Source organism: Delphinus delphis, chromosome 3 (assembly GCF_949987515.2).
Source record: "Delphinus delphis chromosome 3, mDelDel1.2, whole genome shotgun sequence".
NCBI lineage: Eukaryota > Metazoa > Chordata > Mammalia > Artiodactyla > Delphinidae > Delphinus > Delphinus delphis.
This window is the reverse complement of record NC_082685.1, coordinates 55,711,434-55,724,812: the sequence shown is the minus strand read 5'-3', so window position 1 is coordinate 55,724,812 and position 13,379 is coordinate 55,711,434. Positions and strand designations below refer to the sequence as shown.

Sequence of the window (13,379 nt, the reverse complement as noted above, 5' to 3'; positions counted from 1 at the left end):
ACAAATAAACTTGTTTACAAATTAGAAAGACTCACAGACAGAAAACCAAATTATGGTTACTCAAGGGGAAGGGGGAGGAAATAAAATAGGAGTTTGGAGTAACATATACAATATTATATATAAAACAGATAAACAACAAGGATTTACTATATAGCACAGGGAGCTGTATTCAATATCTTGAAATAACCTATAATGAAAATGAATCTGAAAAAGAATATATATATATATATGTATGTATATATATATCTATATCACTTTGCTGTACACCTGAAACTAACATGATAGTGTAAATCAACTATACTTCAATAATAGAAAGTTGCTATGAGAGGAGAGCTCGATATTGTCACCATAATTACAACAACAACAAAACGGAAATTGAACTGATTGTGTAGTTTCCAATGATGGAATATTCACGCAAATCTCATGCACTTCCTCATGTACATTCTGGTACTCTAGAAGAATATTTCAAAGGGAGAACATCTCAGATTCATAGATTTTTCTCAGAATACAGAAAGGAAGTCTACAAGTAATACTTGGAAATGTAGCACTTCTATACATCTGCCTTCCCTTTGGAACGAAAGGCTCTTCTGTGGGTGGATCTAAGATATTCTTTGGTTTCTTTGTAAACCACCCTGCTTGGGTCTGTCCTCTTGCCACTACTCTAATATTCCCCTTTCTGCTGCAAGATGTTTACCACAGTAAGGTCAGTTAACATATCCTTTTTCTGACATAATTACCATGTATATATACACACCACATTTTCTTTATTCATCCATGGATGGACACTTAGGTTTTTTCCATGTCTTGGCTATTGTGAATAATGCTACAATGAACATAGGGGTGCAAATATTTCTTCGAGATAGTGATTTCATTTCCTTCAGATATATACCCATAAGTGGAATTGCTGGATCATATGATAGTTCTTTTTTTGAGGAACCTCCATACTCTTTTCCATAGTGGCTGCACCAATTTACATTCCCACCAACATACACAAGGGAGTCATTTAGACTTACATTTGTTGGTAAGAGTAAACCGAACTATGTAGGTAAGTTCCCTGTTTTCACTGTATCACCACTTAAAATAGCTAGCACTTATGAAACACTATGATGTTCCAAGAACTAGGCTGACTATTTCATAAGCATTGTTTCACTTAGTTCTTACAAATTCATGAAGTAGATACCATCCTTTCAACAGTTGTTTTTTTTTTTTTTTTTTTTTTTTTTTTTCCCTTCAGATGAGGAAACTGAAGTCTGGAGAGAGTAAAGAATTTTCCTAACTTAACATATACGATGTAGCAGAGCCAGTACTTGAATATTTCCTGACATAAAAGTCTGTGCTCTTAATCACCACTCAAAAATATCTCCTAAAGATATTGTTAACAGAACAAGCCACTCACACACGCACATACGCATGCTTAGGACTCTCCTTTAAGTTGAGTATTAGATAGATGAGCAAATTGAAACAGGAAACAAGGGCCCAGCCCTAGTCTTTTAGTTAGTTGTCACCCCACAACACGTCATACAGAACTCTGTGATGTTGACTGAGTAAAAGACTGTATCCCAAATAAGCCATGATGTTCCCATCATTTGAGCAAATCTTCTTTCCTGTAAAATCAGAAATACTTTATCTACTTTATCTGCAGTCGAAAACTATTTCAATGGGTTTCTTTTTAAGTTGGTACCATAAAATTCAACGTACCTCGAACCTCACCTACTCTGAGAATCTTTCCTGATACCCCATTTCTGTTCTTGCTTAAATATTCCTTTTGAGTACTTCAGAGTGCCTGTGCAAATCACTGTCTTAGCACTTACGACTCACTACAGTAATTATTGCTTTACTTTACTTCTAGGCTGTAACCTCTTGGGGTGTAAGTACCAGGCTTTATTCCATTTTATATCCCTAATGCCTTTCACAGTGCCTGAAATTAATCTGTGTGTAATAAACACCTGCCGATGAATTTAAAAACTCAATGAATGTACAGCCAAACGACTGGCCTGTCTAAAATGGAAGAAATCAAATTCAAATTACTCTCAAAAGAAATTGTACAGCTGGCTGATAATAAAGCCGTATACTAATTAAAAATTGTAATTACCTCAACCCAAAGTCGGAGAAGTAATTTAAACTATCAGGAGGTAAGAATTGTGCCACTAGACCACGTGACACGAACAGATTTTTTGTTTGTTTGTTTTTTGACAGTTTCTGAGGGAAAGCGCTGTACAAACCAGGTTTGCAGTTCAGACGCCTGGCGCCGCTGCAGGCTAAAAATGGAGGTGGAGCCAGGCGCTTGCCACAGACTCCATTTTACAAAAGACAAAACTGAGAGGGGCTGGGGGTTGACGCGCCTTGGAAAACGTCGGCAGCAAGCTGAGATTTTAGACCTTTCTTCAAACAAATGGGAACTAGATATATGTTGATGTTATCCCTACTGGAAGACTTCCGAAGGCTTCTTTCATTAAAGACAACGCAGTCCAAGAGGCTATGCTGGAAACTGAGAGAAAATCCAGCAGAAAAAGGCAAGTGGTGAGTTTTCCTTTTCTTCCTGGGCGTAGCGTAAGCAGCCCAGGAAAAGGAAGGCTGCTTTTTATAGCCGGTTCCTGGAGATTTGGCCTCGCAGCGGAAAGGGGAGTGTCTGCGTAGCGGCGGGCAGACAGACCTGAGCAAGGTGGTTTCCAAACTGACCAAAGATTCGTGAGTAAAGGCTCTTCTGTGGGTGGATCTAAACTATTAAGAGATCAAAGAATATTTTAGATACACCCACAGAAGAGCCTTTCCTCCCGAATAGGAAGCCAGACCTATAGAAACTATACATTTCCAAGTATTACCTGTAAACTTTTTTGTTTTCTGAGAAAAATCTATGAATCTGAGATGTTGCCCCTTTGAAAAATTCTTGTGAATGTTTCAGAATGTGCATGGGGATGTGCATGAGATTTGGTCGAATTTTCCACCATTGGAAACCACACAGGGAGTTTAATTTCACAATAATATGCGATGCAATAGTGGGGTGAGTAATTTGCCCATTCTTGGGGGAAAATCACTGGATGAAGAACAACCTATGGTAAGTTTAACTCTCACAGAAGAAAATGGTAGGTATCAACACTAGTCTCAGACCTCCTAAGGTCCAGATCGTGACAATCAGTGACAACCTTTGAGATGCATGCTCCTCAGCAACGTGGTTGTCAAGCCTGCTCAAGATTTATTCTCAGTATATTAAGGAGCTGTTCACAGAATTCTCCAGGCTCACTGAATTTTCCAGTCTCACTGAATTCTCCAATCTCTGGTGCGTACTCAACACACATTTTAAATACCACTCATATCTGTGCATTATAAACATCCACTGCAAGAAAATTACCAGGCAACTTCATGGCTACATGGCAAACATTCAGGCAATTTACATAGGACATAGTTTCAGAAATACCTTTCTTCATGTAAAAGATGTTGGATGACAATTCCATAAAATTGGTGATGTTGACACTTACCTGCTCATCCTACAAGTACTTCCAGAAGAAGACTTCACCTCTTTAAGGATTATCTCAGAACTCTGGAATAAAAAGAAAATGCCTTGGTCCTTCCTTCCAGAATTTTCTTTCCATTGAATGTAAAAAAAAAAAAAATCCCCATATTCTGCCAACCTAATGCAAGACAGAGAGACGGGAGATCCATCTCTTTAACATCACCTTATCTCCAATTAAATTAGGTTACTTGAAGCTAAAAACAAGATAGTATGTGGAGACAGCTATCACCCTTGGCATTCTTGCTTTCTGGGCTCTGGGTAAAAAGTAGAGGAAACACCCCCTTTCTGAATAATGCTATAGTTGTTGTTTTATTGCTCTATCTTCAGTAGTGTTTTCTTTTCTTCTGAAGCATAGCTAATTGTTAATTTATAGTCACAAGTACCAATGCCTTAGCTATTTTTATCTTTTGTTTACCTGTAAGACAACTGATCTGGACACTTCAAAAAATTCAATATCAATAATATACAGGGGACTGTTCTAGAATAAACAGATGTAACACCAATACAATCATAAAACTTGGTTTAAAAACAAATTTTCTAAGACATTCCTTATGTCAAGTGGTTAAGAAAATAAGTGCATTTGTAAAAGGAATTCAAGAGTGAATATGAATTCTTATTTAAGTTGAAGAAAACTGGGGGAGGATAATGGAAGGATAATTTTAAAAAGTTATTAGGGACTGGATTTTAGTTAATATGGAATTATTGTTACTTCGGTACATTGAGAGACACTACTTGAAAATATTCCATTTAGATTGCCATCAGTCTGAAAGAAAGGATTGGGATTTCCTTAATGTTTTGGTAAAAAGAAACACTCGGAAAGGACGCAGGGTGGCGCTGCAGCATTAGAAGTAGAAGGAAGAAAGCTACCAGTCTGCGCTCCTCTAGCCAGATGCTCTGCTAAAGAAGCAAGCAGGAAAAGGAGGCTTTCTAAGGCAGTTGCTCCGGGAAATCAGGGCCATAGGCATCTCCACCTATCCCAGTGTCTGAGTGATACTGGGAGATAGATCAGCGACAACGTGAATCCGAGCTGGGTCAAGTTTGCTGGGAAACGAGAGAGCGATGGAGGCAGGAGAGAGGAAGAAATGCTTTCTGAAATAAAGGCAAGTCTTGATATTCTTTGTTTGGCTGGGCATAGCTCAGGCCGGCTCTGAGCCTAGGCGTTATTCAGTGGTCGAGGAAATGGACAGTGGCTCCTTTGTGGCCAATCTGTTGAAAGACTTGGGGTTGGAGGTAGATGATCTAGCTGCTCGGGCCCCCCGGGTCGTTTCCAAAGGGAAAAAAATGCGTTTGCATTTTGATAGGCAGACCGGGGATTTGTTGTTAAATGAGAAACTGGACCGGGAGGAGCTATGTGGCCCTACCGAGCCCTGTGTACTACCTTTCCAGATGTTACTGGAAAATCCCTTGATTTCCAGGCTGAGCTACGGATTAGGGACATAAATGATCATTCTCCAGTTTTCCTAGACAAAGATACTATTGAAAATTTCAGAAAGTATCACTCCTGCAACTACTTTCCTAATAGAGCGTGCCCAGGACTTAGATGTAGGAAGCAACAGTCTCCAAAGTTACACAGTCAGCCCCAATTCCCACTTCCATCTTAAATTACAAGACAGTGCCGACGGCACAATATTACCACAGCTGGTGCTGGACAAAGCACTGGATAGAGAGGAACAGCCTGAGATCAGATTAACCGTCACAGCGCTGGATGGCGGGATTCCACCCAGGTCTGGGACCGCCCTAATCCACATTGAAGTCTTAGACATCAATGATAATGCCCCCGAGTTTGCAAAGCTGCACTATGAGGCGCATGTCCTAGAAAACAGCCCCATTGGATCCCAGGTTGCCATTGTCTCTGCCAGAGATTTAGATATTGGAACCTATGGAGAAATATCTTACGTACTTTCCCAAGCATCTGAGGATATTCGGAAAACATTTGGAATAAATGCAAAATCGGGAGAACTCCTTTTAACACAGGAACTGGATTTTGAATCTATTCAGACTTATACATTAAATATTCAGGCGACAGATGGTGGGGGCCTTTCTGGCAGTTGTGTGGTGTTTGTCCAAGTGATGGATTTGAATGACAACCCGCCGGAACTGACCATGTCAACGCTTATCACTGAGATCCCAGAAAGCTTGCAGGAGACTGTAATTGCTGTATTCAGCGTTTCAGATCCTGACTCTGGAGACAATGGAAGGATGGTTTGCTCCATCCAAGATGATCTTCCCTTCATTCTTAAACCCTCTGTTGAGAATTTTTACAGTTTAGTCACAAACACAGCCCTGGACCGAGAAACAAGATCCGAATATAACATCACCATCACCGTCACAGATATGGGGACACCGAGACTGAAAACCCAGCACAATATAACCGTGCTGGTGTCCGACGTCAACGACAACGCCCCCGCCTTCACCCAGACCTCCTACACCCTGTCCGTCCGAGAACAACAGCCCCGCCCTGCACATCGGCAGCGTCCGCGCCACAGACAGAGACGCGGGCGCCAACGCCCAGGTCACCTACTCGCTGCTGCCGCCCCTCGACGCGCACGTGCCCCTGGCCTCCCTGGTGTCCATCAACCCGGACAACGGCCATCTGTTCGCCCTGAGGTCCCTGGACTACGAGGCCCTGCGGGCGTTCGAGTTCCGCGTGGGCGCCGCCGACCGCGACTCGCCCGCGCTCAGCAGCCAGGCGCTGGTGCGCGTGCTCGTGGCGGACGGCAACGACAACGCGCCCTTCGTGCTGTACCCGCTGCAGAACGCCTCGGCGCCCTGCACCGAGCTGGTGCCCAGGGCGGCCGAGGCGGGTTACCTGGTGACCAAGGTGGTGGCGGTGGACGGCGACTCGGGCCAGAACGCCTGGCTGTCGTACCAGCTGCTCAAGGCCACGGAGCCCGGGCTGTTCGGCGTGTGGGCGCACAACGGCGAGGTGCGCACGGCCCGGCTGCTGAGCGAGCGCGACGCGGCCAAGCACAGGCTGGTGGCGCTGGTCAAGGACAACGGCGAGCCGCCGCTCTCGGCCAGCGTCACGCTGCACGTGCTGCTGGTGGACGGCTTGTCGCAGCCCTACCTGCCGGCCCCGGAAGCGGAAGCGGCGGACGCGGCCCCGGCCGTCCCTCTCACCGTCTACTTAGTGGTCGCCTTGGCGTCGGTGTCGTCGCTCTTCGTCTTCTCGGTGCTGGTGTTCGTCGTGGTGCGGCTGTGCAGGAGGGGCAGGGCGACCTCGGTGGGTCGCTGCTCGGTGCCCGAGGGCCCCTTTCCGGGCCACCTGGTGGACGTCAGCGGCACGGGGACCCTGTCCCAGAGCTACCAGTACGAGGTGTGTCTGACGGGAGGCTCTGGGACTTTCAAGTTCCTCAAGCCGGTTATCCCAAACTTCCTTACTCAAGATGAGGAGAGGGTTAGTGAGGCAAACCCCAGTTTCAGGAATAGTTTTGAATTCAGTTAAATTTTAATAAGGGTCTATGATGCCGTCTCAGTCAAATTGTGCAGAGTCCTTTTTTACTGCCTTGCCCATTGGAGTTGTTTTCTTTGTATTTGAAATGTAACCATCTTATTCCAATTCAGCGCATGTTACTGGTGTTTCTAGATGTGCTGCTCTGTGGTATAATGAATGCAAATTTTCTTTCTTACTGTTAATATCACTGTAACTTAATTCGATTTAATGTGTGAAAGTATATTTTGTATTTTCTGAAGTCTTTAATTTTTAGAGCACTTTTTTTCAAAATTCACCTTCCACAGTCCCTAGGTAATTTTTGCATTCCTACATTTTTGAAAGTTTGCAATAAGTACATAGGGTTACTCTTTTTCCTACCCAGAATATTTGTGTTTGTATAGAGTATTCTCTTAGGCTAGTTTAAACTTTCTTCCTGTGAACTCACATTGGCTAAAACCATTAACATAGGTACATTCATGAATCACAAAGCACCCTCTCACACTTTTCTAAATATATACTTCCTTAAAATGTTCATACCTGATAAGTATGATTCTCTAGAGATTGTGAAAACCTTGACTGTTGGATTCTACAAATCATCCACATTAAAAGTCTTCAATAAATCAACTACCAATATTCTAAAATGTAGTTAAATAAATAGCAATGTCCAGTCATTTTCAGACATGCTAATTATTCATGCTTTTTATTAAAAATTTTAAAACCTCTGATTGTTTCAATCCCTCCATTTAAAAATCTGTTTTAATTATTTAAAACCATCTATTCTTTGAGTACTTCATTAAAATCCAAAAGATCTGAGAGAGTACATGTTTTTGTCTATGACCAAATTTTAGAAACTTCATATGTAATTTGGCATTGCATTTAAAAAAAATATCTGGAGCATTTATGATTCAATTGGAAATAAGCCCATGGAAAAAAAAATTTATCTTGGTTTGCTCATTCTATTTTTTTTTCACTGAATACTTCCATTTTCCCCCTTTCAGTTTCCTAGACTTTTCAATGCTATTTTGTTTCCTTTTTAGTGCTTCAGTTATGTTTCTCAGTAGCTCTCCATTTATTGCATGATTAGCACAATGACTGCAAGACTAGGTTCTTCATGAAAATTTTAAGTGACTGATTGAAGAAATGTCTTTATTTCATCTTTGATACACTGACACTCAAATACATTAAAATACTCATAGGACAAATTTTGCTGGAATTAAATGCTCTCTGATTTAATTTTTGGTTATTAACAGAACTTCACTGTTATTCAAACATTATGCAGTTATTAGTGCTTGGTGTCTCTTTCCTTCAAGATAGTTTTCCTTTTTCTTTTTCTGCTTAATTTTAATCTCCTCTCCTGCCCACTAGCTTAAGGAATCCACATGGGGAAATTGTGTTTTCAATTTTATGATGTATATTTTCCTTCCATAATTCCTTAAGTGATTCATTTAACTTTCTTTATTCTTATTTATTTCTTGCAGTTCAACTTCTGATCCACACATTAAAACGGAATTTTAATTTTTAATGTTCTCCAGACTATCTTTAAATTTTTATATTATTTCATGTTTATTTGAACATACTATTAAAATTATAATATAAAATTTAAAGGTCTCATTTTGAGTTTAGCATTCATATAGAGAAGTATCTTGGTATCAAATTATTACCTGTTGGATCTTGGATAAGTCATATAATTTCTGTACCCCCAGAAATGATAACAGCTATTTAAATAGCTTGCAGTTATGTCCAAATAAGATAACATAAGGATAAGAAGTGTAATTTTGTTTTGTTTTTGTTTTTTCGGTACGCGGGCCTCTCACAGTTGTGGCCTCTCCCGTTGTGGAGCACAGGCTCTGGACGCGCAGGCTCAGCGGCCATGGCTCACGGGCCCAGCCGCTCCGCGGCATGTGGGATCTTCCCAGACTGGGGCACGAACCCGCATCCCCTGCATCAGCAGGCGGACTCTCAACCACTGCGCCACCAGGGAAGCCCTGTTATTTTTAGTATCACTAATATTAAGAGTAAATTTAATAAATGGTCCTTCATATAACATTACTTATAATTGTGAAGAAGCTATATTGAACACATGATATTTGTGCTGTTTCGTTGCTCTGCCCAAAACCTTGCAATAGCTTCCTTTCACTCTTAGAATAAAATCCAGCCACCTATTATTTGGCCCCTGCTTCCCTGTCCAGCCCTGTCTTCCCACTTACTCTTTTTTATTTATTAGGTGATATTTATGTTTCTTTTTATTTTTTAATGTCTATTTATTTATTTTTGGCTGCGCTGAGTCTTCGTTGCTGCGCACCAGCTTTCTCTAGTTGCCACGAGCTGGGGCTGCTCTTCGTTGTGGTGCACGGGCTTCTCATTGTGGTGGCTTCTCTTGTTGCAGAGCACGGGCTCTAGGGCGTGTGGGCTAATTTAGTCCTCGCCATGTGGGATCTTCTGGACCAGGGCTCGAACCCGTGTCTCCTGCATTGGTAGGTGGATTCTTAACCACTGCGCCACCAGGGAAGCCCCCCACTTACTCTTGAGACACTAAACTTTGGGTACACTATCCTACCTTCATTATCTAGAATAGCTATGCTTTACTGTCCCCGGGCCTTTGCATTCCTTATATATGGAATCCTCCCATTTTAGTTTTAGCCTGGCAAACTTCTTCTCATCCTTCATATTCCAGATTAAATGGGACATCTTTGGGAAACTTTCTGAATGCCCCCATTGAGTTAGGTCTCCATATTGTATACTTCCAGTGCACTCATTATACATTTCCTGTATAGTACTGTTTAAACATCTGTTTAAATTCTGTTCACCCCATTAGATGGGAAACTCTATAAGATATATAGACATAGTGTGTCTTATTACCACAATACATCTAACTTCTACAAACGCAATAAATATCGGTTTCCACAGGTGAAATACAGTTATGCAGATTAAAGAGTTAATACAGATGAAACCAGTAATCATAGAATTACTGTGAAATAGGAAGAGGAGAAAGCTCTGTGTTCCTTGAGTGAGTGCGAAAATGTGGAAGGAATTAGGCATTTGTGGTCTCTGGATATATCCCCTGACATGATCTATTATAATTTTTTATCACCTTGCTTGAGGTTGTCTTTTCGTAGCATTTTTCTGACTATAAATGCAACTCGTGTGCATTTTACAAAATTTGGAAAATAAAGAAAAACACAAGTAGGAAAGCGAAGCTTCATCACTTAGAGCAAAATCTTGTAAAACTTTTTCTGTAATAATTACAGGAGGTGGGGTGAGTAGTTCTAGCAGGTGCCCACTTCCGCAAAATCATGGAAATGGGACTCTACCAGGGACAGTCACTTCTTTTAGATAAGAGCGCATTTCTTCTCCCTAGTGTGTTTATTTGAACCATATAACAGAAGGAATTCCTACAGTAGCATCAACTCGGTTTGATAAAAGGGAATAAGCGATTAAAAAAATCAAAACAAAAAGCCCAGCAAACATCACCTTCTCCAAGATTGTGAAACTGTGAGCGAACGCACGGTGGCGCTGTTGACTAAGAAGGAGAATTAAACCGCAGGCACTGTGTATACTCAGTAACACAACGATTCACTGCAGTAAACTAGGGGTTGTGAGTCGGGGCAGATTTTTAAGCAAGCAAATCTAAGACTCTAGTAAGGATTATTCGCTAGGTTTTCTTCAAAGGAGGCAAAAGACTGCGTTTCCCAGTGCTGTTGGAGGCTAGCTTGACAATATTTCTCGGAAGAACATGGCAGAAAATGCAATGGAGGCCGGAGGGGAGCGCTTTCTTAGACAAAGGCAAGTCCTGTTTCTCTTTGTTTTTCTCGGTGGGTCTCTGGCTGGGTCCCAGTCGAGACGCTACTCTGTGGCTGAGGAAAAAGAGAGGGGGTTTTTCATCTCCAATCTAGCAAAGGATCTGGGGCTGAGTGTAGGGAAACTGGCCGCGAGAGGGGCCCAAGTTGTGTCTAAAGGGAACAGACAGTATTTTCAGCTCAACCATCAGACCGGTGATTTGCTCCTGCATGAGAAATTGGACCGGGAGGAGCTATGCGGCTCCGCAGAGCCATGCATACTGCAGTTTCAGATATTCCTGCAAAATCCCTTGCAGTTTATTACAAATGAGCTCCAGGTGATAGACGTAAATGACCATTCTCCGGCATTCTCTGAAAATGAAATGCAGCTGAAAATCCCAGAAAACACGCCCCCAGGAACAATAATTCCTTTGGGAAATGCTGAAGACTTGGATGTGGGAAGAAACAGTCTCCAAAACTACACGATCACTCCTAATTCCCATTTCCACGTTCTCACACGCAGTCGTAGGGATGGAAGGAAGTACCCAGAACTAGTACTAGACAAAGCACTGGATCGTGAGGAGCAGCCAGAGCTTAGGTTAATGCTCACTGCGCTGGATGGCGGGACCCCACGGAGGTCTGGGACCGTCCAGGTTCACATCCTGGTCTTAAACATAAACGACAACACCCCAGAATTTACACAGTCCCTCTATGAGGTTCAAGTTCTAGAGAACAGCCCCGTTAACTCTCTTATTGTCACTGTTTCAGCTTCTGATTTAGATACAGGAAATTTGGGGACAATATCATATGCATTTTTTCATGTTTCTGAAGAAATTAGAAAAACTTTTCAACTAAATCCAATTACTGGTGATATCCGACTAATCAAATATTTGAATTTTGAGGCGATCCATACTTACGAAGTGGACATAGAAGCCAAGGATGGTGGAGGCCTTTCAGGAAAATCAACAGTGATATAGTTCAGGTGGTTGATGTGAACGACAACCCACCAGAACTGACCTTGTTCTCAATTACCAGCCCTATCCCAGAGAACTCGCCAGAGACTGTGGTGGCTGTTTTCAGTGTTTCCGATCTAGACTCTGGAGACAATGGGAAAATGGTGTGTTCCATCGAGAACGATCTCCCCTTCATCTTGAAACCATCTGTAGAGAATTTTTATACCCTATTGTCAGAAGGAGAGCTGGACAGAGAGATCAGAGCTGAGTACAACATCACCATCACAGTCACAGATATGGGAATCCCCAGGCTGAAAACCGAGCACAACATAACCATGCTGGTGTCCGACGTCAACGACAACGCCCCCGCCTTCACCCAGACCTCCTACACCCTGTCCGTCCGCGAGGACAACAGCCCCGCCCTGCACTTCGGCAGCGTCCGCGCCACAGACAGAGACGCGGGCGCCAACGCCCAGGTCACCTACTCGCTGCTGCCGCCCCTCGACGCGCACGTGCCCCTGGCCTCCCTGGTGTCCATCAACCCGGACAACGGCCACCTGTTCGCCCTGAGGTCCCTGGACTACGAGGCCCTGCGGGCGTTCGAGTTCCGCGTGGGCGCCGCCGACCGCGGCTCGCCCGCGCTCAGCAGCCAGGCGCTGGTGCGCGTGCTCGTGGCGGACGGCAACGACAACGCGCCCTTCGTGCTGTACCCGCTGCAGAACGCCTCGGCTTCCTGCACCGAGCTGGTGCCCAGGGCGGCCGAGGCGGGTTACCTGGTGACCAAGGTGGTGGCGGTGGACGGCGACTCGGGCCAGAACGCCTGGCTGTCGTACCAGCTGCTCAAGGCCACGGAGCCCGGGCTGTTCGGCGTGTGGGCGCACAACGGCGAGGTTCGCACGGCCCGGCTGCTGAGCGAGCGCGACGCGGCCACGCACAGGCTGGTGGTGTTGGTCAAGGACAACGGCGAGCCTCCGCTCTCGGCCAGCGTCACGCTGCACGTGCTGCTGGTGGACGGCTTGTCGCAGCCCTACCTGCCGGCCCCGGAAGCGGAAGCGGCGGACGCGGCCCCGGCCGCCCCGCTCACCGTCTACCTGGTGGTTGCTTTGGCGTCGGTGTCCTGGCTTTTCCTCTTCTCGGTGCTGGTGTTCGTCGCGGTGCGGCTGTGCAGGAGGGGCGGGGCGGCCTCGGTGAGTCGCTGCTCGGTGCCCGAGGGCCCCTTTCCAGGCCACCTGGTGGACGTCAGCGGCACGGGGACCCTGTCCCAGAGCTACCAGTACGAGGTGTGTCTGACGGGAGGCTCCGGGTTAAATGAGTTTAACTTCTTGAAGCCGATTCTCCCTAGTCGTCTGGTTCAAGACACTGGGCAGGATTAGTGCAAAAAGGCAATTGCAAGAATAGCGTAGGTTTCATTAACAGAAGAATCAGAAAGTTTTCTGGCTACAAATGCTTTCTTTCTTTCCTTGACTTTTAAGTCAAGGCTCTTGAGTTGATATAGTATTTTGTTTGTATCTTGATTTTACTTTCTGTCTAGTTAACCCTGCATGTTCTTTTTTCATCTGCTTCCTACCTTTTCAATCCAGTATTAATGCCTCTTTCTTTTTCTAATAGCTGAATAAAAATAAATGCATTATCTTTTAATGATGATTTCAAATAGGTTTATTTAAGGTAGTCATTTCAAATTCTCTATCCAAAGCAATGTAGAGAGT

The 13,379-nt window shown here is 43.9% G+C and overlaps 1 protein-coding gene and 1 pseudogene across 1 annotated transcript; both read left to right on the top strand.

The window, feature by feature from the left end:
• Positions 1-4,570: 4,570 nt before the first annotated feature.
• LOC132422052 (protocadherin beta-2-like) lies at positions 4,571-7,065 on the top strand (annotated as a pseudogene).
• Positions 7,066-10,692: 3,627 nt separating this feature from the next.
• On the top strand, positions 10,693-13,046 carry LOC132422051 (protocadherin beta-3-like). Its single transcript, XM_060006887.2, is given in 2 exon segments — positions 10,693-11,691; positions 11,694-13,046. Coding segments are annotated over 2 exon segments (2,352 nt in total).
• The last annotated feature ends 333 nt before the right edge of the window (positions 13,047-13,379 follow it).